The 27,697-nt window shown below is 40.4% G+C and overlaps 1 protein-coding gene across 4 annotated transcripts; it reads right to left on the bottom strand.

The window, feature by feature from the left end:
• Nucleotides 1-714: 714 nt before the first annotated feature.
• Nucleotides 715-26,917, bottom strand: PLEKHA1 (pleckstrin homology domain containing A1). Of its 4 annotated transcripts, none has more exons than XM_072340665.1 (13): nucleotides 26,712-26,917; nucleotides 16,306-16,466; nucleotides 15,651-15,707; nucleotides 14,728-14,773; nucleotides 12,818-12,915; nucleotides 11,469-11,600; nucleotides 10,781-10,924; nucleotides 9,887-9,955; nucleotides 9,351-9,415; nucleotides 8,436-8,499; nucleotides 7,100-7,189; nucleotides 5,961-6,031; nucleotides 715-3,214 (listed from the first exon to the last, which is right to left on the bottom strand). In XM_072340665.1, the coding sequence occupies exons 2-13, from the start codon at nucleotides 16,444-16,446 to the stop codon at nucleotides 2,989-2,991; spliced, it is 1,203 nt and encodes a 400-aa protein (XP_072196766.1). In that variant the 5' UTR covers nucleotides 16,447-16,466; nucleotides 26,712-26,917; the 3' UTR covers nucleotides 715-2,988. The 4 variants fall into 4 exon arrangements, with proteins under 4 accessions (XP_072196766.1, XP_072196767.1, XP_072196764.1 ...); XM_072340666.1 differs by having other exon boundaries at nucleotides 5,991-6,031; nucleotides 26,712-26,897; XM_072340663.1 differs by lacking the exon at nucleotides 5,961-6,031 and having other exon boundaries at nucleotides 721-3,214; nucleotides 26,712-26,853.
• Between the last annotated feature and the right edge of the window lie 780 nt (nucleotides 26,918-27,697).

The raw sequence follows: 27,697 nt of genomic DNA, 5'->3' as shown, positions 1-27,697 counted from the left end.
CCCTGCACACAGCAGGGGGTTGGAACTGGATGAGCACTGTGGGCCTTTGCAACCCAGGCCATTCTATGACGGAAAGTGTAATTATACACAGCACAGAGCAATTCCATCTTAAAGCCCGAGTGTGACCTCTAGGTGGTGCTGGCATCCTGTCCTTGCAGGAGCTCAGGCAAATGTGTTTACTGAACTACAGTCTGTACCACTACATTTGGCAGCCGCTTTAGGAGCAGCTGAACTGCAGGTTTAGCAGTCAATATTGCAGCAAGAAACCTATGGAAAGGTACAGATGTGAGGAATTATTCAATTTCCTCTCCAATAAAGGAGAGAGAGAATAGCAAATGCTTAACAAATGAACAGATGCACAGCACACAGCAAGACATCTCACTCATTTCAGTGACCACGGCTCAGGTCACAATGCTCTCTGAAGAAGAGCTAAGACAGAATAATTCTGCCAGATGTCCCAATTAACTGGATTTGGAGAACTATGCACCACCTATATAAAATACTGTATGCAATTACATTTCTTTATCTGAAGCCTGCACGTTGTTGAGGCATCAATTCACTGCGCCACATTACAATAGGGAATGCTGTCACTGGTGTGATGAAAGCCTGGCTGCTGCTTCCAGCTGTCACAGATGTGATTTCTCCTGTGTAACACCAAAAACACCACAAAAATATTCAATGCACTGCAAGAAAACAGAGCCAGCTGTTACTTTTAAGTTACCCAAAGTGATTTATTGACAATTTAAACGTGACATATTTACAGCACTGTTTCTAAAATAATTTAACAATTTTCATAGATTTATAAAAGTACTGATAAATAGGAGACCCTGACAATTACCAACCACAAATATTTCCCTATCCTACTGAGCCGCATCAGTAGTTCTTTCTGTCACCCCCCCCCTTCTTAAAAGTCCCATAATGGAGCTGCTTGACCTCCACCCGATGTGTAAAATTGCCAATACCAAAATAGAGTAAAATGAACATGCAGTGTGAAAGCTTGTACCAGAGCAAGTGATTTCAGATGTTAGACTATGGCAAAAATACTTTAATGCAGAGTGCCTTCCACACCGAATGTACTCGTGAAAAAATAAGCCTTTGAAGAGCTATTGTTTTTGTCTTTAAAGAAGTTAAAACCTACAATACTAGTTTAGACACTTACAGAAGCTTCCAAGTCCGTGCTAGTTTTCACATGTATCTAAAGAGTCAAAGAAAACCAGTAATATATAAACACCACTGCCTTAAGACTGTGGTTAGTTAGCTTATGGATAAAAACAATGAAGGTGCTGACGTAAGGTTCTGAAATTAGACTGTATTTCACTCTTACATGACACCAATTATTCCATCCTTGGATCAACAAATTATCACCGTAAAGCCATCCGTATCTCTCAGGCAGGAAGTCAGTTTGGAAGTCAAGAGAGAAGATGGACTGGTATGATATGTATCTTAGGTCAGAGTAGACAATAAAGTAACACAGAGCTGGACTATCTGAATCACAGTAAGCAGCAGCATGACATATTCGTGGGGTTCTGATTAAAACAAACAGTTGAGAAGTTACACACTCAATCTAATCCAATGCTTGAAATGTAAAGGTTCTTCCCATGTGCACCACCGAAGCCCCATAACACAGTGTACACAAATGACAAATACTCATTTTCTCTTTCCCAAGAACATATATTGCACAGCTAGTAGACTCCATACCAGAACGCTGGTATCCCTAGCATAAGATTTCTACTTTAAAACAGCCGTTTCAAACAACACTATTCAGAACAACTCTCAACCCAAGGTTCAAAGCCACGGCGAATGGTTTGTGTACATACCTAACGTGAAAGTGTTTCAACAACGTGAGAGAAAACACAGGCACTTTAAGATTATTAGTGCACCAAAAGTTATAGGCCACAATTGCATGACTGTGAACAGTTCAGTACCAATAAGGACAAAACTAAACGAGGAGGTCTTCCACTGATCCAACACAGAAACAACTGCTCACAAAGCACTGATAAGAAAACCGTCCTCAAAACAGTAATCGAACGATACATTTAGACATCTAAGAAAAATAATTACTGCAAAGCCTCGTGTAACACAATATAAACCCTACTCAGTTCAAAAGGTCCAAAGTGTCCAAATTCAGTAAGTCCAATTTCCCTCCTCCCCCCGCTCCGAGACAACGTGACATGCAGTCCATTAAAATCCAAATGTGCAAAAAGTTACAACCCACCTTTAGGAGTGCATCAAAAAATAGACTATTCAAAATATTATTCTAGTGGAAATTTTTCAGCACCATAACTAGAATTCCAAGGGGAGCCCAGAATTCTGATTCTGATAACAATTCAGTTGACACTGTTGATCCTAAGGAACAAAGAAACACGTTGTGCATTTCCTGCTATCTGAAAAGCCATGGAGAGAGAAACAATTCTCATATCTGCATAACATCTTACTGTAGTTCAGAATGAAGTTAAGTAATCACATCTTTTGGCAATAAGGTTTTCACAACACAGCATGAATTTCAGTTGTCAGATTGGGAATGAAAAGTTGCTGGTACTTTTGCAGGTTAGCAAGGTACGTTTTTGGTTTTGTCTTATATTTACTTCATTGTAAATTGTGCAGTTTGGCCCCTCCCTGGTGATTTACTGTCAGGCTTTGAGAAAACGCAGGAGGTCCATTTTTGACCCTTGGCTGAAAGGCAATATATAAACATATATATATATATATACACACATGTTTATATAAACACACATACATATGTGTATATATATATATAGATGATAGATAAATCAGTGTTTGTTTTTATTTTTGTTCTTATTTCCTGTAATTTTCTTTGGTTAAAAGTCTGAGCAAGGAAATTAGAGGACCGAACAAATGGATCATTCTCCAAACACTTCCATCATTACACATCGCTAACTGGAAGGCTTGCATCATCCAGATCCACAAGGCCAGGATCCTGTTCCTGAGTGCCATTTTTGCTTTGGGGTTCCCAGAGGCCCTCTTCAGTCACTTTGGCAGCTGATTCTCTTGGAGCGACAGCCTGGATCTTGTAGCTCCCTGGCTTGGCCTTGGTAAAAGATTCGTGAAATCCTCGCTTCTCCAAGGCAGGGTATTTGGCGTGAGGGTTTGGGACCAGAGGGCTGTTGTGAGTGGCTGTGGAATGTGAGGTGGCTGGGGCTGGGAGGGCAGAACGGAGAGCATGGCTGGGTTCGGAAGAAGACTCGGTATGCTCCTGGAAAAGAAAGGAACGTGTCAAATCAACTCACTGACGTCACATTACAAAGATGCAGTTTCAGATTTCACACTCGGAAAAAAAAAATCAAGACAGGAAATACACAAAGCAAAGCATCAGCCATAGCAGGAGGAGGCAAGTGCTTTCCCAAGGCAGTGTATTAAGTGTGAGCCTACAGCAGTATGTGACAGCAACATCCATTTCTTCATTTGAAGAAATTACATTTCTCAAATCGAGCTCAGCAGTTGCTTACACTTTATAATGTAGTCCAGCAAACTGAAGCTTCTCATTTTATTAAGGCTATATAACCTTCTGAAGATGTGCACCTTCAAAGCTATTGAAAATGACATCTTTCAGAAATAAATTTAATCTAACCTTTACATACAACAGGCACTTGCATCCTAAATCCTCAAGCAGCACACGTTTTACAGGTTGCCCAAGGAGGCTGTGGATGCCCCATCCCTGGAGGCATGCAAGGCCAGGCTGGATGTAGCTCTGGGCAACCTGGTCTGCTGATTGGTGACCCTGCATATAGCAGGGGGGTTAAAACTAGATGAGCATCATGGTCCTTTTCAACCCAGGCCATTCTATGATTCTATGATATTTTCCCTCTTCTTGCAAGGATCCATCTCCTCAGTTTATTTTGGGGACCAAAGAGAAATGCCAACTCTGCTTTGCTATCAAGACCACATAAAAACTCTGAAGTTAATGGTCCCAGAAGAAAATCTTATTTCCTTCAGCTGTCAAGTTACTTTCTTGTGTTAATAACTGTTACCTGCCATCCTGCTGACCTTTACATACCACTTTATGAGGCTGACACTTGGAAAATAATCTGACATTTACTTCCTGAAACAAACATGTTACCAGACCACCTGGGTGCTGCTTAGAAGTCTAAGGCACAAGGTGCACTATTAGACATCCTAGGTGACGGGAGCAGTTAATAGATGTAACTTGACTATAATGAGAAACTACTGACAAAAAAAATAGCTGCTTAATGCTGACAGGAGAAAAGCTCTGCAGGCCTGGGGGCTCAGTTTTTGGCCTGGGAACCAGGGACATCTTTGAGCAGTGCAGGTGGCATCCTGAAGGTACCACTGATAGGGATGAAACAACAGAACTGAGGGACAACTTATCTGAAAAAAGCTGGAATCATTTGAAACTGGCTACACTTTTACTATCTATTCAACACATATTCATATCCAGGCAATACCTTCAACAGCTTTTATAGCTCTATCTATCCACATTGGTGATCTACAATGAACAGGAATCTTTAAGAAAATTATGCCTGTGTCCACAAGCACCATGAAAACCTGCAAGCCATCATCACAGCGACTTCTGTGTACCCAGGGGCTAGGAATCCCTTTAGATCATGATGACAGGAGGACAGCCTACCTGACCTACACCTCTATCTCCAGAAGAAAATGTCTCAGATTCTGCATCCTATCTGTCAGTTCTGCAATGATGCCTCAAAGACCTAGGGATAGCTAAAACAGCACCGGATGTTAAGTTAAACGGTATGATCAGAACACCGTGCAATGATGCACTAACTATTTCACTACATGCATTAGGAGCTGCTGCTGCTGCCACTTCTGCAATGTAATTTTCTGTGCATTTGCACAGAAAATTTTCTGTGTTAGTGCAGGAACTAAAGAAATCAGCAAACCCACGTGTGTACACAAATCAAGGCACTTCTCAAGCATTTCATTAGCCAAAATCTATCACAGATGTGTCCAAGATGCAAACATATATCCTAAATGAAATACTTCATTTTCTCATAGCAGTTTCCAAAGTTTCTTTTAGAATGCTATCCCGGTGATTTATAAATGTAATCATAATGGATCCTGCTAAATAACATCATATTTCTTTTTTTATATGAATTATAGCACAGGATGAAGGAGTCGTTCATCTCTGGACTTCAACTATGTGCTCAAATTCAGTGGTATTACATATTAATTACACTGCTGTATTTCACACCTGACTTGGCAGTTCACTTCAAGACAAATGTTTGCTTTAGGAGACTGTATGATTCAGTATGTTACTACTGCCCTTCTTTTTAACAGTACTCACAGATGAACACGTAGGACAGCAATCAGGGAACCGAGGACAAGATCCCTCCACAGAAAGCTTTCTGATTATATCAGCCAAAGGATACTTGGATTTTACTACCCACACTAACTTCACCTTTAAAAGACTTTGTTGCTACGTTACTCTCCAGCTGTACTGCTTTGAACAGCCATCGTACATTGCAGTGCTTCTACGTTTGAACTAAATTTCATGCAGACACTTATAAGCCATGCAGATCAGGCTGCAGTTATTATCCTTCCAATTGCCAGAGTTAAGACGTGCATTTTTTGTGTGCACGCATCTGCATTAGTTTGTGGGTAGCTGAAGTTTAATTTTGCTTTTGCGCAGTTCCAAAAAAAATATATGTAAAGTAAAATGGAAATATGAACTCTCATGCAAATCAGCTCTTGTGCTTTCATTTCTAAATCAGATTGCAACTTTTACTGTGTTTTAATGCATATTTTAGTTTGAAGTACAAATAAATGCTTTTGTCACTTTTCAATTCCAATTATTTTATTTTCTTGCTTTTACAGTGCAAGCCTGTCAGTGAATGATGTAATTTACCAGTTAGTTATCAGGAATGGTAACAGGTAGCATTATTTTTAGTTTCTTAATAGCGCAAATTAGTCTCTAGTTCTAAGCCCTCTGTTAAGAAGGCAAGTTTCCATGAGAGCCCACATACGTGCTGCATTCACCAGTTCTTGATGTATACCTCTGTATACAAGGATTCGACAGCCTTCTGGCCTGCCGCATCTGGAACACAGTGCAAAGCTAAGATTAGAGTAACCTATACTTGGGGAAAGAAGAGAGGGAAAAAGAAAAGTGATGCAGACAGTAACAGCGAGGTTGCTCAGTTAGCCCCACAAAGGAAACAAACCAGCATACACAAAGAAAAGGTATCTGCGTATTTTCATACCCCCCAAAAGTAACAAGATTTACCATAGCAAGTTTTTATTTAAAGCCAGCTCTCAGCTGCAAAAATAACTGACAGCTTCGGCTCTGTTGACAGAAACACTGATGCAAAAATATGTAGTCAGGTGTCAGATTGAAGTTATTGGATTCCAGATGATGGGGGTGATGACATATTCAGCTTATTACAAAACATCCCACAGCCAGAAAGTGAAAAAGCATACCTTGCAGCATCTGAACTGTAAAGTATTCCATTTGTTCTATCTGGCCATACTTGGGGACACTGTGACGCAGTTTAAATGCAAGCATGGATGAAATGCTGTCATCCACACGGCTTCACCAACATGAAGATCTGTCACAGTGCCTCAGTTCAGAAATGCTAGATGGTGTTCACACTACGTTTCCAACAGCAAGATCTAATTCATGCGAGCAGGCATTTCTTCAGAAAGTATTTCAAATGTGAATCTGAATCTGCATATACAGTGAATTACGAGCAACAGACAATGATAATCTAGTAGCGAGAGTTGCTATAAGCATGTTAGGATTTTGTCATTGGAATGCACAATCCAAATATCAAAAGTGCCTCGCAGGAATTAGAAAGGTTCAGTTTTACTCACAGCAACATAGCAACAAAAGATCCAACTGAACTCAGAAGAATCCTTCTATGTCAGCACTTGCACGACCCACGTGTTCAAGACAGTACAAGGCACATAAAGCAACACACAGATAAGACTAAGCTACGTGCTCATTAAGAATACAAAATAATTTATGCCAGTCCGTAGGAAATATCATGCAAAGATGCCACGTTACTACAGGACAGAATGGAAGACAGACAAAAGTAAAAATCTAGAACCTCGTGTGCAGAAGTGAACACCAACTAATTGCATTTCTTTAAGTTTCAGAGTAACATACGGAAGCTGCTGATCTTCCAGGTCCCCGCTGTGCTACAATGGCCCCAGAAATTGCTTTTATCCAACTGTGCATGTCTTCTGGACTGTCCGCCTGGATCAAACAACACGGGTTATGTTTAACAAGCAGCTCTTTTACCAGCGTGCTGACCATCCTCATTATAATCAGAGCCTTAACCTACTTGAAGGGTCTCTTATTTAAAGCCATATGAACTTGTATTTCTTAAAGCTGATATTTCTTAAAAATTTTGCCTCAAATTTACCATTATATACATATGCTTCTATAAAGTAATAAGCAGCAAGTGTATAAATAAATACACACACTATTTAATTATTCTAGATTCTTTTCTTTTTTTTGCTAAGTTCAAACAAACAAATTAAACCACCCACGTTAATTCTTACAGGAGATCTGCTGACCTCCCTCAGGGGACTCTGCACAATGACAGCTTCTGCATTTTTCAGTCACTTTACTTCTATGAGGTAATTACTGAAGAGCTACAGCAAAATAAGAAGCAGTCTATATTCAGGGTCTGCTATACATTTATGTAGAACAAGAGATGAAACAGATTAATAGTGAGTGTCAAAGGCGTACATATCTGAGACAAAAGAAAAATCTAAAGCTCCCTGTTAGGTTGCATTTGACTAAAATTAGCACATACACCATTAAGAAGCATATGTAACATGTCTATTAAATTCTGTTCAGCTGTGAGACTGCTCACAACTCAGCATTTGCCTCCAAAACCTAATGGTATAAAAGCCATTCTGATCCTACAAGAGAAAGCTAGAAATGAATTCCTCCTCCAGAAATAGGAGAAACAGCACTATAAGCATCACACTCCCACACAGCAAGACAATGCAAGTCTTTGAGATTTACACTAAATCAATTTACACTAAATCGAACTTTAAAAAAAATAATAAGGAAGAGATGCAGTAAATAATGTGCGTACAGATACTGCCAGATACAAAAAACACTTTCAGATACAAAACCTAGATATTCCTGTGCTATTTTCACTTGGCAACTAATTTTAATCTGAGAACTTGATAAAAATTCAGTACCCTCAAAGTAAAAGATTTAGTATATTGAGTAGATACCATGGAATTTGAAGACACAAATACCAACCAAACCACATTAGGATTTATTGTTCATTGCTTTCAGACACTAACAACACTTGCTGTGATTTAGAGTCTCTCTTACACCCATCTTCCGAAATATAATGAAAACTGTATTCCCTCTGAAAATCACAGTACATTTAAACACAGCTTCATAAGACAAATGGCACCGCCTCCTTGCTTTGGCTATGTCAACCTCTTGGTTTTACCCAAAGTTTAAAAGAAATTACCTGTACATAAAAGGTTCGAGAAGTAGTTACTATTTCAAAGAGATTGTCTCTCATCATTATATCACTGTAAATGAAAGAAGAAAGTTCAATAGGAAGTTCAGCTTTTCCAATTCATTTTAGTACTCTAGAATGTGCAAAGAGTTAAAGCATGTGCTTTTTAGAGACCTCTGCATTCTTTGCCACCCTATATATATATATATTTTCCTTTAAAAAAAGTTAAAAAGAAGAGCACCAACTCATATTCAGCTTAGCCTTAAGACTCCTTAGTTCATTAGCAACATGTATGTTTGGTTGATATTTTTACTCTGAATGTCCTAGACCATATTATATTAAGTTTAGATAAATATTGTTTTACTCAGATTTCTACAAGATTTCACATTTCTATTGTTGTTTTGACTCGGCAAAACATTATTCCTAAATAGCAGCCTGCTTAAAAGAAGAAAACCCACAATATCTATCTCCACAACTACAAAGCCAATTCCCTTCTTACTATATCACCACCCAGTAGAAAGCAAACAGGAAACAGTGAGTTTTCATCTAAACTTTGGTCATTTGGCTCAAGTGCTTGAGGAAGGCAAAGGCCTAAAGACTGTGAAAGCAGAAAAGGGACTCCTAGAATTGTTGCCCTAAATCAGACAGAACCTATGCTTTTTTAACTCATAACTGTACAATATCCCTTTATTCTGCCCTCATCTAATGTATTAGCATTTTACAATAGTAGCCAAACACTGCAGGTTTGGAACACAGCATAGTACAGCACTCCCAACATCAGTTCTATGCACTAACTACCTGTTGCAAATGAAAAGCATCATACATGCATAATAAACTGAAGCTATTTAAGTTCCTCCATGTTTCCAACAAGCAGTCTAGCCATGACAATGCAGGGTACTATGTCCCAGCACCAGCTCTTCTCACCTTTGTTTGCATTCCTGAACTTTATGGACCTCTTTAAGTGGTATAACTCTGAGAGGTTCCTTCTCCTGAAAAAAGGGAAAAATACTATTTTTAGTAAATAAACAGCACTGCTTGTGAATAGCAGAATTCTTTGTCTTGGTTGTCACAGGGAAAGATCCCACCATTTGTATGATAAACATCTCATAATCTTAACTTCAGATCAAGAACTGCAAGATTACAGTCATGTCCCTGCATGTAACAACCTGCTGTTTCAAGTATGAACTATATGTGAGAACGAAGTGACAAAAGATATTAAAACAAAATTGAGGTGATAACAGAATATACCCTATTGCTGTTTTTCAGTGCCGTACTGACAGGACCCTTAAAAGAAGACTGAAGTCTGAGCTAAGTCACTGTGAACATCTTTTTCTTCTTCCCCAATCATGAGAAGCTATTTCAAGACACAGACAGAAGTTTCAAGAACAGAATGCCACAAACACATGTGCATTTTGGATTTTCTTGGAAGTATCATTGATAAGCAACAATCAGAATCTCACCAGTTCAGACTTAAAATATCCTATTGTGTTTTCATCCAATTGAAAGTATCTTCTTTTCCAGTTCTTCATCTGCAAAAGGAAAATAACTTCATATATTATAATATATACACAATTATATATACATATATATATATATATGAATATATATATTCTGAAAGACTGCCTTTTGGCATGAGAAAGCACTGGAAAGATTTTATAATAGACAATACTATCTTCTACAAATTTTTTTGTGTGTAAAAACCTCCACTTAAAATTGTAGTGGTCATGTAAGAAATGTCAGAAGACATTAATGAAGTTAAATGCTTCCTGTTAATTTTTAGTGAAAAACTCAAATGCTACAAGAAGGTTCATAATCCAAGACAAAAATGAGTCTGAGGACTCACAGTATGTATATCTTGCTTAATCCGAATAGTTGACTTGCTTTTAGTCAATGTAGCAAGGCATCACGTGAATAGTCCCACTTGTACTAATCAGTCTACCAAGTAGTACCATTCTTCCTCTGAACTACACAACCATTAGTGTCTTCTCTAAACACCTGAGTGATTTAAAAAGCAGATTTCTAATTCAGATGCTTCTAGAAAACAAAATAAGGACCTCAACATAACTGCAGTAGAGTAGAATGTTTAGTTGAATGCATTAACCATAATGTGGAAATCTACGTGTTAACAACTTTTCCTCTCCAATACATCAACAACATCAAAGACCATGAATACAATACAAATTATATTCCAGAGTAGGACAATGTTTATCTTTAATCATCCTTAGTACTGGCAATAATGCTATAGTTGCTGGTAACTACTTTTTTTTCTTGACATCTGTCTACTTGGTAAGTAGAACTAGCACGTTAGGACCTTAGTTCTTGACTAAGGAAATATGCTGATCTCAAATACTTACCACTGCTCCTTGTTTTACACAGTAGCCAGCTTTGATAATAGCATTATCTGGGGGATGTTTAGCAGTAAAATAAGGAAGGTGACTTTGCGATCGTTTCAGGTAACTCCTATCACCTCCTTCACTGCACTCGTTGACTTCTTCTTTCTAGAAAAGAAAAAAAAGAGGAAAGTTCAGCATGCCCTCATTCTTTTTTCTAATGATCAGCCTACACTACCACACTACAATCAGAGTCTGGGCAAAGACAGGATTTAAACTCATTTGTTGTTGTTGTCCTAGTAACTCCTAATGTCTCCATGTGGATTTCCACCCCTCCCCACCCCAAATGCTACTGTACATCAAGGTGACGTTTTTATGCAAGATTAACTCTTACCTCTCACTCAAGAGGAAATGGTTATTTTAGGACCTAATATTTTCTAGGCAAAACTAGTGTTATTTCTCAAGGAACCCTCTACCTCATATTTTCACTGAACTTAACTGTCTTCACATGCTCATTTCCTGGGGCTCTCATCAATAGTTTAATCTGCTGTCATCCTTACTGCCTCTAATAGCATAGCATAATCAGCTGACATCAACTTTCAATCCGCTTTTCCTGCCCATTAAGATGACAGAACTTTGGCACTATTCACCCCAACAACTCACTTCAGACACATCCATAAAAATAATATCCCACTTCTTCTAGAGGTATTACCTGGGTTGGCGTAATGATAGGAACGCCACCAACAATTTCTGTCCTGTAAGACACTTGCTTCTTTCCACCCGGGCTTTCAGCTTGACGGTTTGCATTATCCATTTGACACAGAGGATCAGACTGCTTTGGTACCTCAAATTGAAACATGATAATTAACTAAGTTTTATAAAATGCATGTGAAGACAGAAAAAAAAAAAACCCACAGTTCTAAGAAATACTTTCAGTTTGTCATCAGCACGATTTAAGAAGTGGTTTTCTCACTGTACAAGGCTAGAAATATTTTATGTGGAGATACGTTGCAATGGCTATGCTTCAGTTTTATACAAGAACAACAGCCACTTTACAGTCTGTTGTGATTCTACTCTGTACACCCAGGACTGCACGTTTTACAAACAAAAGGTACAATCATAGAATGGCTCAGGTTGGAGAGGACTTTAATGATCATCTAGTTCCAATCCACAAGAGAAATACGAGCAGTCCTGAGAGCAGAACTGATAGCCTGGGACAGCTTCCCCTGCTCCTCTTCATGAAAAACAGAAAACCACAAAGCCTTCTGACTCTGGTTTTATTTATTATTAATAGTGAAGTTTTCCTAAGTCCAAAGAAATGCCTACATTAAAACAGTTCAAAGGACTCATAGAAACACCACATCCCTAGATAACCCCCAAAAAAGAGAAAGCTACTAACAACAGCAACATGTGCTCTGCTCAAAACCCTTTCTTGTAAGGGTATGCTCTTAAAACAGTTCATATCATCACTTCCCCAAATATGGACAGAAACAAAACCATAACTTCTGTCTCTTAAAAGACTGAGGTAATCCACAGATGTTTTCCATGATGTGATAACCAGCTGCCCTGCTACAAACCAGGAGAGTCATCTGCCAGTTTTAAGAACACAGTTAATAGCTTAATACTTCTTTCATGAGATATTACTAAAAATCAGGCAAGAGCCTTTGTAACACGGCACCACATGTCCATTCATTATTTTAATGATACTTTGTGACTTATAAAACTTGTGACATCAGGTAAATGCACATTTCTTTGCCTGCAAGCATCATCCAGTTATTTCAATATGAAGGCATATGGTAATTTAAAACCATTATTAGAGACTATCATGTGTTTTATTGAAGTCAACTCACACTTCTGTCAAATTTCCAAAGCAAAAGGCAGACAAGAAAAATGAACTAAAGCTTAGAAGGGAGTTCAGTTTGGTTCCTTCAAGTCCTGGAAATTAGCCAGCACTTGTTTATAGAGATAAAGTGGCCACTCCAGTGTAAAAGCCAGAGACATGCAACACGTTGCCAAAACTGACATCTGAAAACAGTGCAACATAGCAATGAAACCACTTACTGTGATTTTGGTAGCTTTGTTCAGAACATTTACCCATTCTACCAGGTCTTGCTGATCATTGGCTTGTAGAAAATATTTTCTCATCCCTGCATTCATAACTGTTAAAAAGCATTACCAAAAGTTAACAGTACTGAAATTTAAGAGCAAACTTCACACCACAGTTAAGAGCTATTTCAAACAGATAAACCAGTTCAAGTGATTAAGCTCTGTGCTGCATTTCTTAGGAAATCACCATGAGATATATAAATACACCTACTGACTGGCTTCCTTTCTTCAAAGGAAACCTCACTTAAATGCCTCTTTTTTTTTTTTTTGATAACAAAAAGCCAAACAACTGCAACACACATAAGTTGTTAAATACCTTTTATTACAAAGAAAGTATTGAACTTTGGTCAGAATTTTCTTACAGCTCTATTTCCTTTTCCCAGTCTCTATTTCCCCAAGCATCAACATTTAATACTTAGGAATTTCTGTCCTCTGACCACCATCTGCCACCCTTTGCAAGAAATTCATTAATGCCATATAATCACAGACTTGTAATTACTTCTGGCAAAATCAATGTTGATAATTAAATACATGATGGCCTGGACCAAACACCTTTAGAAGAGTCAGAACACAAAACTTTTATTTTATTTTAGTAATTTGACAAAGAAAGCAGAACTTGAATTATTCTGTATTTGTGCCCAGCAACACCTAGCAGACTTTTATCTAGAAAGGACAAACATCCTTCTTTCTAAGTAAAAGGGACCTCACAAACTCAGAATTTATACTGAAAGAACCTTAAGATAACCTCCAACTAAAGCTTTCCCAGACCTGCAAGATATTTGCTGCTTTACCTCTAGAACCACAGTTCAAGTCATCACTAACATAAGGACAAACAGCTCTGCATGTCGATATGGAGAGGAATCTGTAGATGACACTGAACTGACATAAGAGGTACAGAATTCCTGCAGCTCCACATGAAGGGCGATTACCAAGTGTTTCATTAGCTCCAACACGGGCACCTCAGAAAAAAACCCAGTGCAAAGCAGGCAGCTCCCTCCAGGGAGGAAATGATACACTGCATGGTTCACACCACATGTTAACCTTGTGTGGATCCACACAAAGTGCAGCAAAGCTGCCTCCTCTGGGCCTGTGTAACACTACCTATGGTAAAAGTGCTAAGTTAGGACTGCCAAACACCCTGCAGGCATTTTCAGCACCTTCAACTGAGATAAAGCTCTTCTGAGAATGCAGCCATAAAGAAAGGTTACTTGTGAACAGTAGCCAATGACCATCTTTATGTACCATTTTGTGAGTGCCAAAAGCTTGCTATGAAATACTGGAATCATGTTAGGCTATGGACAAGTGACTTACTAGTAAGAAAAATTAAGAACAAAATCTAAGGGATTTTATGAGCTGCCAAAGCTTTATCCAAGTTTAAACAAGCTTAAGCATCAAGAAACCTAGAAGGTACCCCAAGCAAATTATTTCCTTCACTGAAGCACCATAGGCTAAAACTTAATCCAAGAGCATTGGCAAGCATTATGGTGTTTTAATATCAATTAAATGAACTCTTTTATGAGCAACGCAGATTAAAATGGTTAAATGACTTGCCTCTATAGCTGACAGGCATGCTGTATCTCTGAAAACAGCCATCATTTCTAACTAGCTTATTACTGTCTCAAAAGCTTCAAATATCTGAAGAAACAACTCTTACCTACTCCTCATTAAGCTGAAATACGAAAAAGCCATAAAAACACACCACGAAGAAACCAGCATCACACCCGTATTAAAGAGGAAATGGTGAGCACAAGCTATTTCTAAAAAAAACACCACCAGCTGTATCTAGTAATAGAATTGCAGAACACATCTTTGTTTCAAGTTTCTGAAGAACTTACTTGGCATGCATGCTGCATACAAGTACTTACCAAAACAGAACTCTGCCTTTGGCCTTAGCTTAGTTGCATCGCTAACCTAGCAGGAAAATTAACACTTTAAATATCACCGAGTACACAAAAAATACATCAAACATCACCACACTCTCTTGCAAATGGCTGAATGTGAAGATGAGCAACACAGTATATGGTACAGATATCGTTATAGCTATGATGATATACAGACAAAAAGAAAAACGTTATGTAATATTCACTTTAAGGCGTACATCCTGTGGCAAAAAGACAGCTTAAACCATATGCTTCTATTGCTTAAATTTTAGGATTCCTTGCCCTTCTAAAGAAGGGAAAAATCTCAAAGGCAAAACATTGAAGTTGCCAAATGCAACATTTATATTTGCATTTTGAACTTCTCTATCTCAACAGAACTAGAAGTTTAAGAGCATTTCCTACTGCCCAGGGCTGCAGTCAATAACTACGAAGTTTCAGTTAAAGCAGCAGGAAGGAAAAAAAAATAGGAAGGAGATGAGTACAGAAGCACCTGCAGATGTGCCCGTGATATCGATGTGGCATGTTACACCTCTTACAAGAACAGAAAAGAATAGGAGATAAGATGAAACACAAGAACAAAAGGAAAAAGTTATATCCAAAGAAAGACTGATTTTTTTTCCACTTATTTGTTAATGCAATATCTACTGGAAGTTTAAGCATAGAGACTGTTTAGTTTTCCTGTGAAAGTAAATGACTGTAAAGAATTAAGTATTCTCTAGAAATTTCACTGTTCTGTCTATTCAAGATGATTATTATTGCTAACTATCACACCCATTGACTCGTCTCCCACTTCACACACTTCCATGCACTACCTAAGAGGCATTTCAAACTGTCTGAAGTTGAGGTGTTTGTGTCACTTGGTAGTCACCAGCCATTTCTACCAACAAGCATCTTACATATCTTCTTACCTTTGAAATATAGGTAAGTTTAATGACTCCAACAGGTGGAGATCCAGAGGGAAGATTCTGAAACAAATCAATGTTGCAAAGTGAAACTAAATTATTCTCACTTCATGTTCAGTGTTTACAGATAAAAAGCAAATAATTCAATGCCACAAACAAAGAAAATCCGACACGTTTTTACACACAATAAACAATGTACACTTCCAACAGGATCTAAACCACTTGTTTATTATACACGCATCTGGTAATAAACTAAAAACAGAAAGACTGCTAGCAACAATACGAGCAGTAATTGTTTCAGAGGTGCGTGTATTTTACTAGAGGAAAAAAGGATTCTTGCAGGTCAGCAACCAGGAAATCCAGAAAGAATACTTTTTCCTTAACAGATGTTGGCATCTTATGTATTTTGATCAGGGCAGGCGGAAGGGACAAGAAGTGACATTCAGCTATTATGCCAGATACTTCAAAGGCTGCCTCATGTATTTACTAAAAGAGATGGAAAAATTGTAGTTTTATTCTTCTTTTTTCTTTCCCTTTCTTCCAGTTTTTATGTGCACAGAACTAATAATAAAGCTCTTTTTCAACTTTTTAACGTATTTACACAAGGAAACAAATCCAAATGATCGGTTTGACCTAATAACCATTGCCAAGAGCATCTCACCTGGGGGTTATCCATGTACCAGACCAGACTGTCTTCTCTTGTGTCCAGAATGAAGTACCGCCGCAGAAACTTCCCGCTATTCTCATTTTCTTCAATGTCAAGGAAACCACAGATGCGATTCTGACGATCTACATAAGGCATTTCTGAGCCAGAACATCACACTGCAAAACAACAAGTGGAGAAGTAAAGCAAAGCTCCTCATAACTGACTTTAAAGACCATTCTGTGCCCAGTCCATACTTTTCAAGCAGTTTCAACACGTACCCAAAAGAAGTTTCTACAGAAGAATAAGCAAAGTGTGGCTGTTTCCTCCTACTACCGTTGAATTCTCAGATGGCTCATCCTTACTTCCTTGGAGCATAGACTCAGTTTATCTAAGCAGTAAGTAGAAGTGCTTGTTTTTACCAGTAAGAGTAATCACCAATTGGGCAAAACTGAGATCGTGTTAGGTTTATGCTTCTGTCTTCAACACTGCCCTTCATGACCAAGGATCTTTGTCAACAGCACCACCACCCAAAGTGCTTTTCTTTTTTCTTCTTCATATTTTGCTCAAGCAAGACCAACAAAAAGGCTTTTGAAAATACTGATTGCATTTTCTCTTTATTTCCAAGAAAGAATCCCACAGCTGACAGTGGTACAAACAGGCAGCTCTTCACCCTCGTACATCAAAGAGTAAAAGCAATGTGTGCAGCAGAAATGTGAACACACCTCCTCACCTCCATCTAAGCAAATGTCTCAATATTCTCATGGTACCTGGAGGGTCATTATGGGTTGTCATTTTTGGGTTTTGTTTGCTGCTAAAGAACCTGCACTACTGACCACCCACCCCCATTACCTGCTTCAGCTTTTAAGGCTCCACTTCTTTTTTGTTTCTACATCTAACTGGTGCCAACTTTTACCAGGTCAGGACCAAAACAATTCAGCTTTCCTTGTGTTCTGCTAAAAACAAACTAAACAAACCAACGCAACACACCTCAAAAATATTAAGCTGACACATAAAAGGTTTAAGCACTTCAGATTTTTTCCTAAGAACTTTCAGCTTTCACTGTGTCATTTGAAAGTTTAATAGTTATTAAAACTGCACTCCTTGCTTAGTTACTTGATTTAAATAGATATATACGCGCATAACGAGGCAGACACTTGATAACTATCTGTATCTAGATACTCATACACCACAGTACAAGACACTACATTTTGAAGTGCTCATGTTTGGCAATCAGATGTAGACATACACATGTACTTATTTCTGGGTATCAGATACACAAATGCGCAGACATAAGTTTGTATTTACAACCGTCCTTTTATACCACTAGTTAGAATTTGAACATCATTCAAGTTTTGCACCAATCGCTGAGAAATAACTTCTTCCTGCTGTCACGATCCTGACACCATATGAGAAGTCGTTCAATTAACCAGTTTTAAGGCAATTTATTCCATCCGTGAGGTATAACCAACCCTCTTTGCACCAGCACCACATTAACGTCCTGGTGCCAATTCAAGTCTGAAATGCTGCCATCAGGGACCAGAGCTTCCCGATTCCATTCAGCAGTGGTTGCAAAAAAAAACATGAATAGGCCACAGTATCAGCGTGAAAGGCTACTTTAAAAAAAATCCAGTCATTTTTATTACTTTAACATTGCTTCATTCTAAAGACGTGTATTTTCACATACAATGAAGTCTGCATGCTTGCTGGAGATACAAGATATTCTCTTCACAGTAGCAAGGACATTACTTGGGTATAAGCCTGCAGTGAAAACCTGATCAATTGGCTCTTTCCCCTTTAAAAGGAGTGCCCACATATAAGGTATGCATGTTGGTTTTAAACTTCAGAGATACAGGTTTGATCTCTAATAAAGTAACAAGATGTCTTAAGGTGATTAAATTCTCTCTCGCAATGCAAGTACCACAGAACTCAGACAAGCTCTGTAACACAGATCTGCTTGTAACCAAGCGTGAAAGCAGACACTTGGGCACTCTCAAGGCTCTGTCCTAACAGTAACCCCACCGGCTCTTGGGATCTCTTTACACTGGAGTAACACCTTCTCACCATGAGCCCTATACAAACAGCAGTAGCTATGGGCAAGCTTTAGAGCGGCTGTTGTCTAAATTACATCTCTAAACCGGCACAACTTGGCAACACAGAGCTTTAATTTAAGTACATTTAAAACTCACCATTTACCACTGCTCTCACAAATTGTGCCAGGCAGTTCCTCTGCAACACATGCAGTGCTTCTGGGACACAAGTCCAGCTTCATATCAAGTGCTGAAGCCCAGAGAAGCTGATAAAAAGCATGTGTCAGTGGCTGGCTTCCTACTGGAGCAGGCTGAAGCTGCTGAAATCTATCGGCTAAAAAACCTTAAGCTTTGTTATAAAATTGAAACCCAACATAAAATCATGCAGCCATCCTCCAGCTGCAGAACTTCACTTCCCTCCTATCATATCTTGGCAAGAATCCACCGCCAATTAATACCAATTCCATTCAGCTTTCATTAACAAACCATAATTTGATAACGCACATAACAATCAATTTAGACCTTTCTTCCAGTTATAAAGCAGCTCAACACATGACAAAACCACACTGCAGCACCCTGCCTGGCAGCTCCAGACAGACAGCAAAGCAACAAAGGCAGAATACTGTGTTGCTATTATCACTAATATCAATACCTGTGGCTGGAAGACCAACCTAACAATTCTTTAGCACTTCAGCTTAAAACTGCTCTGCATAATATGATGCTAAGTAACAGATACCGTTTACTGTCAGTGAAATCATTTCAGCGGAGCAGCTCTTTCAGCCTCACTGGGAGGGCTGTGCTATAACCCAAACAGGACGTCTTGCTTATTTCTGTAGCCTTACATCCCTTCTTTCAGCAGCAGAGTACTAAATTAAGAAGGTACATACCTCAGCCCAACTTCTCTCGGATTTCCCCTCTCACCACTCTTTTCCTCTGTGTACCAACATTCCTCAATATTTATATCACAGCTGAAGGTTGTCCGGCCTCCTGGGCACCTCAAACTAAAAGTTACTGAGCACCTCGTCCCAGCCTGCAGCTGTGTTGTCCGGTTATACAACCAGAAGCCCAAGAGGCACATCAGCATCTTGCCCCACCAGCTGGCAACAGCCTTTTCATACTCTCCTACACTATTTGCTATTTTTAGTTCCACACCAGCACCTGCTGGGTTCACCTCCTTTACAGTTTGATGGCTTCCTCCACCTTTTCAAATCCAAAGCCTTTCTAAGATGAAGAAAGCAGCATGTGAGGCAATACTTCAATTATTTCAACTCTCCTTTGGCAGTCAGTGCTTAATTGACACAAAATAGGCATAAACAGAAGGGGAAGGGGTTCCAGCAGTTCCAAAGACACCTCAATCACTGGCAGCTCTTTGCTTTTCCCTCAGCAATTACTACCAGCTTCCTGCTGTAAATCAGCAGCTCACCAGCTGGTCATCATTTTTACTGACCGTTTACTCCATTTACTGACTCCCATGGGAAAAGGATGAGTTCCGATTGTCCTACTTATACCCTGCACACCACAGCAATGAAAGCTTTTCTTCTTACATGCATACAAGGACAATCAAGAGGAAGAGGGAGAAAACCCTGAGCCAACCCGCTCTGAAGAGCTTCTGAGAACCATGTAATCTTCCAGTCCAGTTGCTCAAGCTTTTGATTTTCCATCCCTTGAAGTGTTTTTTAGCAGGGAGGCAGAACACTGTGTTGATAACTTAAACCCAGTGACAACTTCTCTCCCATCTCTCACAGACCCCTTATAGTTTTCTTCAAAGTACCCAAAGCATGACAGGAAAATAAAACCAAAACACTGGCAATTGGAGAGACAGATGACTTGGGCACTATTTCGATGATAATTTAGGATTGACTGTTCTGAAATGACATGCTAAGCTTCCCTGTTTCCCAAAGATCCGTCACTGTTTCTGTTCCATTTCTGTCCCAGATGGTGAAGCAAACTGAGTGCTTCTGTTAAACCGATGACATGATTGATTTGCTAGAAGCTTAACAAGCTATTAGCAGTGTTCTGCAGATGAGAACTGAAAGTCTCCAGGAAATGTTGATCCCTACGTTTGGATTCCTTCTCTGAAGTGGTCAAAAATAAGGGGAAAAAAAGCAGCTGCATAACCAAGCCCCAATATAGAAGCAGCATTACCTGCAGTGATGAATCACCTCTGAAAAATAGCCATCTTATCCTGCACTTAAGCCTTACTCAGTCATCACCATCTTTCAAACACATCTGATCTATTGTTTTCCAAGCCTTGTTAAACCACAAGGAACCAACCATTCCTTTCTTTCCTTACCTCAGTAAGACAAATGCCTGTAGCGGTACTCCACATTATCTACAACTTAAGTGCTACAGCATTAACGTGCTTTAATACCCATGTACAACAAATGTTTATTACAGTATACATTTTACAGTGGAAATACACTGAAGTACATAGTTTGATGTATCTCTTTCAATACAGACCGAACCCAGTAGAGTCTGCAACACCCCTGAGGCCCTTGGTATGACAATAAGCCATGTGTGTGCTGCATGGCAGTAATGTCAGCTATCTCTAGGTAAAACCTCCTGCATACTTCAAGGAAAGTTCAGAGTCCCAAGGAAAACGTGCTGATGTTTCTTTAGTCAGACAGCTATTACCTATAATACTGACAACTAAATATTAATTCACTGTGCAAGGCTTTGTGTAGGTCAGAATTCCCAGCACTCTAAAGACCGGAGGTGTCCTCCAGAACCAACCTTACTTATTACATCCTATTAGTGCCACATGAGGATTCACAGTGGTGGGGAGCAACCATGGAACTCTACAGTAAGAACAAATTCAGTGAGAGCTCTTCAGTGAGAACAAGGCTTTGTCAGCCTCATGTAAGTGAGCCAATACTCCTTTAGACAATGCATGCTAGATCTCCAACCATCAAACGGCAACGTTTTCAGGCCACTGCCTTTTCATATATATCTTTTTTTCCACTACCAAATTAAAGAAAATCCAATTCTCAGTAAGAAAGAAGCAAGCTGCAAGCCTACAGAACTTCCCTGCACTGGGCACAGTCCACAGCTAGTTGCTGACTTTCCTCCTCACCCACTGTACGTGCCATGTCATAAATACCAGCTTACGGTGCGGCTGCCGGCCTGCGTTGGCACTGGTGTTTCTCACAGCATGAATTACAAAGTGTGCAAAGAATAACCACACTCCACCTACAGAGTAATCCTAATAGCACCAGGAAGCCATTGGGCTCCTGGCATTTTGCAGGATTGCCCCATGACCTACGCACAGCAAGACGGAAATACTCCAGAAGAATCATAAATCCTGTGTATGTGCAACAACATGCCTGGAAATCCTGAACTTACCACAAACAGACAACAGGCTGCTTTTCAACTTACTGCATCACAGCCTTCCCCCAAGGAGGGAATAGAGGGACCTCTCACAAAGCAGTGCTGCTCCTCCACTCTTCCCCTGCACCCCCCCAGGAAAGAAGAAAAGAAAAAGTCAGAGCGACAACACAAACTAGAAAGGTGGTATAAATGAAGAAGCTTAGAGCGAACTTCATTTAAGGAATGAGGAAATAAAAAGGCTAATGAAGAAAAATACAACGGAAGCCTAAAGTTGTGATTATGCAGGAACATTACTGAAGCAGGAACATCCTTTAAGCATTGCTACCTAACTCTGCAGCACAAAGTCTTCAACCTAAAGAAATTCATTTGCCAGATGAGTTATTAGTACAGCCTAAGTTCCCATCTGTTATCAGAAACTTTCCTTAAGAGTTAACCAATAATTGAACAATGTGCTTTGAAGTGCAGGGCTAGGACTGCTCTCTTACACCAAACCTGGCGTGTAACTGTTCTAGCACTTAACAGAAGAACGCTTAATTAAATCTCTAGTCTGAACAAGTTCAAATATTTTATTGGACAAGGGATGTAAATGTGATGGGGACCAAAGCGCTCATACACATCAAAATAACTGCATATTAAACTGATGAATTTATCACATCTCTGTCAGTGCAGAGACTGCTCCTGGGGGCGTAGGCTCTCAGCAATAAGAACTCATGTTTGCACAGCTTGATAATTGCTGTCTAGTCTGCACTTTCAGTTTACAGCAAGGACAATTCCATCTTTAACTTCCAGCAGAAGGATTTTCAACCAAAACACTTTTAGCTCAGTGGTGCGGTGGAAAAGCTGACCTGTTCTCATCTTCTTTCACCTGAAGAGCCAATAAAATCAAAAGGAATTTAGGACATTCTACCATGCCAGCAATAACTAATAAACAAAACTGATAGCTAAACCACTCGGATGTAATGCTTACCTAGAATTAATGGCATTTTCCAAATAAAGGAACAGTTGACAGTGGAACACAGACAGCTTTGCTATCGTCCCTTGGATCACACCAGAAAGATCTGGCTCATTCAGGTTTTTAAGCGTTGCTTTTATACTTTCGCTTTTAATACGCAAAACAACGCGGTGCTCCTCCAGCTTTTAACAACCTGCTTTCTACCTTAACTGACCCAAAAGGTTTCCTGCCAGAACTGCTTTTTCTTCGACCTGACCGTCAGCAGGGAGCTCACCTACCCTCTAACTTCCAATGTAAGGCAGCCAGAAGCACCATGCACCACAAAGCCTGACTGCTGTACCTTGTAGCACCCGGAGATGCACTGAGCTCTGCAGCCCCAGCTGAACATGGAGGGACAGAGCAGCAGTTCGTCCCAGGCCACACAGAGAGCTTTTGGCAATGCATGAAGCTCAACCTGTTTCCCAAGTCTCAGCACAGCAGACTCACCACTGAACCACCTTTCTTCTACATAAAATACCTTAAACTATTCAGATTTTCAAGGCAAAGGCATATGTTCAAACCTGAAAACTGTTTAAACTGTTAAATGCCACAAACAAAAGTCTACCAGACCTGCAACTCCCTACTCACGCAGATAACATCTGGTAAAAGTAAGTGGCTCATACAGTTCTGCCCCAGAAAGCTTAATAAGTTCCTTCTCCAAGATTAAAGAAACACCTACACATTCTAGATGCTTCTGCAAGTCCCTGGAGGGAGAAAACGCTGCTCAGTGCTGAGACAATGAACCAAGCTTCCTTCCTTGGCAGCAACAAAACCCTGCTGCTTTACCTAGCGCTAACAGGAAGGTGTTATTTATAAAATTGAGCCATACACAATCATATATCTAAGCGTTTCAAAATTAGCCTGCTGCATATCAGACAACGGCCTCTGACTTACAGATGTACAAAGTCCTCATTTCAGAGAGCAGCATAAGAGTAGAGCTCTTCTTTTGCTAAGTACTTCGGCCTTATCTCTAATTTCAGTCGTTCTGTACATTAACATATATAGCTTTAAAACCCAACCTTAAACTGTACTTGCTTCTCCAACCTCTTCAGCGTGCTTTTTCTTTTAATCTTTAAGAGAATATACATGATTTTTATATCAGGTAAACTCAATGGATTTTGATGTTTGTGTTTCTGATGCAGCTCTATAAGGCACAGTGAGCTGTATGTCCTGCCACGTCTTGCTGCCTTTAGATTCAATCTAACCACGGAACAGTTTGATCTCTTGCTCTGAACCACTTGCTCCACTTTGTAAAAACATTCTGTGCTGAATCCAGTTACCTAAATTCTCCTACTTCGGCAACTAAACAGATGACTACCCTCAGCTTTCACCCAGCCCTACAACTGCACAACAGCTTTCTTGGCTCCAAACCCCAGGAGCATTTTCAGAGAAGGCTTTCCATTGCTCCTGACTATCAGGAGAAAACAACTGCTGCAAGAAGGATGCATTCTCTCGCATCACAAGCCATTGTTCAGACCAGCAGTGACATACAGCTGGCTACAATGGAGCACATACCACCACCACACTGGGGAACTTCACACTTCTAACATGCTCTCACTTTCCAGTGCTTCAGGCTTGCTGCATTTTGAAGGGACTACATTTACTGTGATAGGTGTCAGCTCAAACAGCCAGGGCTGTTTGGAAATGAAGACACTGATGAAATTCTAAATCTACTAAAATAGATTAACAATTCTGCAGGCCTGGCATTCTGGACTGTGTCCAATCCTGCCCTGGATGCTGTATTGCAGGCACAGATCAGGTCACATTTTAGTAACGTCCTAATGCTTTTTTCTAATCTGCTACAGTCAATAAAAATGGACTTCTGCACTTCCTCTCCTCTACATTAACACTCTGATAAAGTCAGCCTATATTATTCTTGCTGATAGAACTTCCTTGTCTTCTGAAACAAGCCACAGTGACTTGGAGAAATCAAGGCCTTTCCTCCCGTTCAGGTTTCTTCCCTGCATGTACACATCTCTGCACCCCATGGAGCACATCTTCTCTCTGTCATTCAGTCTCTGCTCCTAAGAAAGGACAACTACAGGGGAGAGATGACAGAAAGGGAAAAAAAAGCCATTAAGGTGCTTCCTATTTCCCGTACACGTTACTTCTTTTGTCCTCTCTCAAGTTTATATGTAAGCAATTCTTCTTCCAAAACATTTAAATGCTGCAAAATACCCTGTTAGTCACCTACCGCACATCTTTCTCTTGATTTCCATCTTTGAAAAGCACACAATGGAAGCTTAAGCCAGCCACAGTTATGTAACACAGAAATAGCTTAAGAAAACAGATCTCATCTGTACATTTGACTACCTCAGAACTGACTTTTCCTACAGTAACAATAGCAGTGCTGAGTAACTGCAGACACCAGATTCATAACAAGTTTTACTTTTTCTTATGCAAAGCTGCCTGCAGTGGCCCAGGACTCAGTGACATCATGCCAAGCATTAACTGTTAGAATGCACAAAACCCAGCATAATCTCTTGAATTAATACTTTCTGCAGCATCAGGGCTTATTTACCCCTGAATTACGAGGCTCTCCTTCAAATACTGACAAGGCTGACAATCCCTTTCAGTGAGACCCCAGCTAATGCTGAAGGATGTGATAAACAGGAAAGCAGAACTTCCACACTTCTCTGCTTTAGGAGCCTGACAGTGTCATGCACATTGTTACTTGTGTGAATCTATCAACACGTCAAAATAATAACCAGAAGTAGGAGACAAAACTGCAGGAACCTAAAAGGCCAATCCGCTGTTCCAAACCCACTGCTAACACCTTCTAGAACGCAGTGACTTCCTCTCAACGTATCCAACATGGTACACCATCATACGGTGCTGTTATCCAGTATCACATACTGAATGAAGGGGAAGAGAACATGGCATGCACCTTTGCTGATACAGTGGCCCTTTCTTGGTGAACAATGTGTCAGAAGGCAACGAAAAGCTTATGGCATCCAGCAATCTGGTTTCCACATGCATCCTTGTATATATACACAGATGGCTGGTAACCTCTGTAAAAACACAATGCCTTTGCAAGGTGAAGCACGAAGCAATCTAGGTCTTAACTACCTGACGAAAAAGCATTAGTCTCATTCTCAGTTTTACTCAGACAAATGAGAGCATTTTCTACCTAACGAGCAGCCTATTAAGTGCTATAACTGAACACTTCCCCACTTGACTACAAAGTATTCTGTCAGAGCATCCCAACGAGCCATGAGAGGTAAGACAGAAGGCTTCTTAAAAACAGGCCTCAAAATAACAGCCTGGTCCCCAAAGACAAAACGTTGCTCTCTTGAAGTCACCTGGCAAATATTTTATGCAGCAATACAATGTCTTTTGCGCAGGTTATATACGTTCATTACTCCCAAGGCAACTGCAGAATTGAAGCTTTAATAACACGCCAAACGTGCATTTGGAGGAGGAGTACCTGTGCTACAGAGCACAGATGTGAGAAAGACAGAGCTTAATGCTCATTTATAGGCAAGTTATCCATTCAAAGGCTCTCTGCTTTGAGGAACGAGCAGCCCAGGTGGCTGAGCAGCACGCTGCTAACCTGCAGCTCCCTCCAACAGCCCGTATGAAGCCATAGCAAAGCTCAGGCTGAGGGCTGGGGGCTGCAACAACCACCACAGCTCGGCACCCCACACCCAGCACCAGCACTGCAGGCTGTGCCCTGGTAACATCTGAGAAGGCAGGAGGGAGAAGAGGTAAAAAAAAATACTACTAATAAAAAACAAAACGTGGGTAACGAGATCATCCTCTTACCGCTGGGGATGTGACTGAGCCCTAAACGCTCACCGGGGCGATCGTGCCATCGCCTTTTGTACGCTGCCCTCGAGGTGAAGCGCTCGGAGATCCCCACAGCAAAGCCAAGAATTCGAGAGGAAGTTAAAAACAAAACGATATTCGAAAAAAACAAAACAATAATCACAAAAGAGGGAGAAACCCGAGGCGAACAGACGAAGGCGGAGGACAGCGCCTGCAACGCACGGCAGGAAGAACGCCGCCGCACCCTCGGGCCGGGTCGGGCCTCAGGCGGCCCCACCTCGGCCCTCCGCCCGGCCCCGAGCACTTACTGGAGGCCGGCGCAGTCCGGGAGCCCCGTGAGGAGCCGGGCCGCGCGGGGGTCCCGTTCGCTTCCTCCTGCCGCTCTCCCGGCCCGTCCCGACGGCGGCGGCTCGAACTCGCCCTTCCCTTCCCTTCCTTTCCTTCCCTTCCTTTCCTTCCCCTCCCCTCCGCTTCCCGCCCCGCTCAGGAAACTCAGCCGCCCGCCCCCCGCCGCTCTCCGCGGCGACAGCGCCGAGGTCCCCGCCCTGCCGTGCGCATGCGCCGCAGGGCAACCTCCATAAGGCGGAGCATCCTGGGATATGTAGTGCGCGGGAAGCGCATGGCGGGAGTTGTAGTCCGCTGAAGCTCACCACAGGACTCCGGGTTGTGGCCTGGCTTATGATTGTTGGGTTTCTGTTATTTTACTTTCAGATCATTACATTATATTCAAACGCTTCACTTTATAGTAGTTGCATCAATTAAAAAAAAAAATTAAGGAGCTATTTTATGTATTTTTGTCTATTTTCTAATTTAATCTACGTAAGTTCCCAATATAATAATTTTACTGTACTATCATTCATCTATTCAATTATAACAGAATAACAGGCATCTACACGTACGTAGATGCATATATACAAGTATAAATAACACATGTAGATCCCCAATGTGGAAGTGGACTCTGTGTTCCGGGGTAGAAGCAGAAATACCCATTGATTCCAAAATACCACAGTTCTTCACTTTTCTAATTGTATTTTCATGATGGATAATTTTATCCAGCGGAGGAAGTTCAGTAACTTTATATACGGGCGGAAATCAAGAGCTGTGAACAGAACCTCACTTCATTGCTGTGAAGGAATGATTCTGCCTTAGACAAAACGTTTTTGTTAAAACTAACAGTTATGTTACAGTGGAAAACAGGAAAAAGCCTGGCCAGCGAATTGCTCAGCGTCCAGCAAAATGCTCTCACTATATTCCTTTCCTGTGGGTTCAATATTGCAAATTCCATCCGCGGGCA

This window comes from Excalfactoria chinensis, chromosome 6, assembly GCF_039878825.1.
Source record: "Excalfactoria chinensis isolate bCotChi1 chromosome 6, bCotChi1.hap2, whole genome shotgun sequence".
Classification (NCBI taxonomy): Eukaryota; Metazoa; Chordata; class Aves; order Galliformes; family Phasianidae; genus Excalfactoria; species Excalfactoria chinensis.
The sequence above is the reverse complement of the archived record's forward strand: the minus strand, read 5'-3'. Positions and strand labels throughout refer to the sequence as shown.

Excerpts from the sequence above, each read along its gene's own strand:
- PLEKHA1 (XM_072340663.1), bottom strand. The coding sequence starts at position 16,446 with ATGCCTTATGTAGATCGTCAGAATCGCATCTGTGGTTTCCTTGACATT. Across the intron at positions 10,925-11,468 it reads CTATCATTACGCCAACCCAG|AAAGAAGAAGTCAACGAGTG; the intron begins GTAATACCTCTA and ends TTTCTTTTCTAG. Across the intron at positions 9,416-9,886 it reads GATATTTTAAGTCTGAACTG|GAGAAGGAACCTCTCAGAGT; the intron begins GTGAGATTCTGA and ends CCCTTTTTTCAG.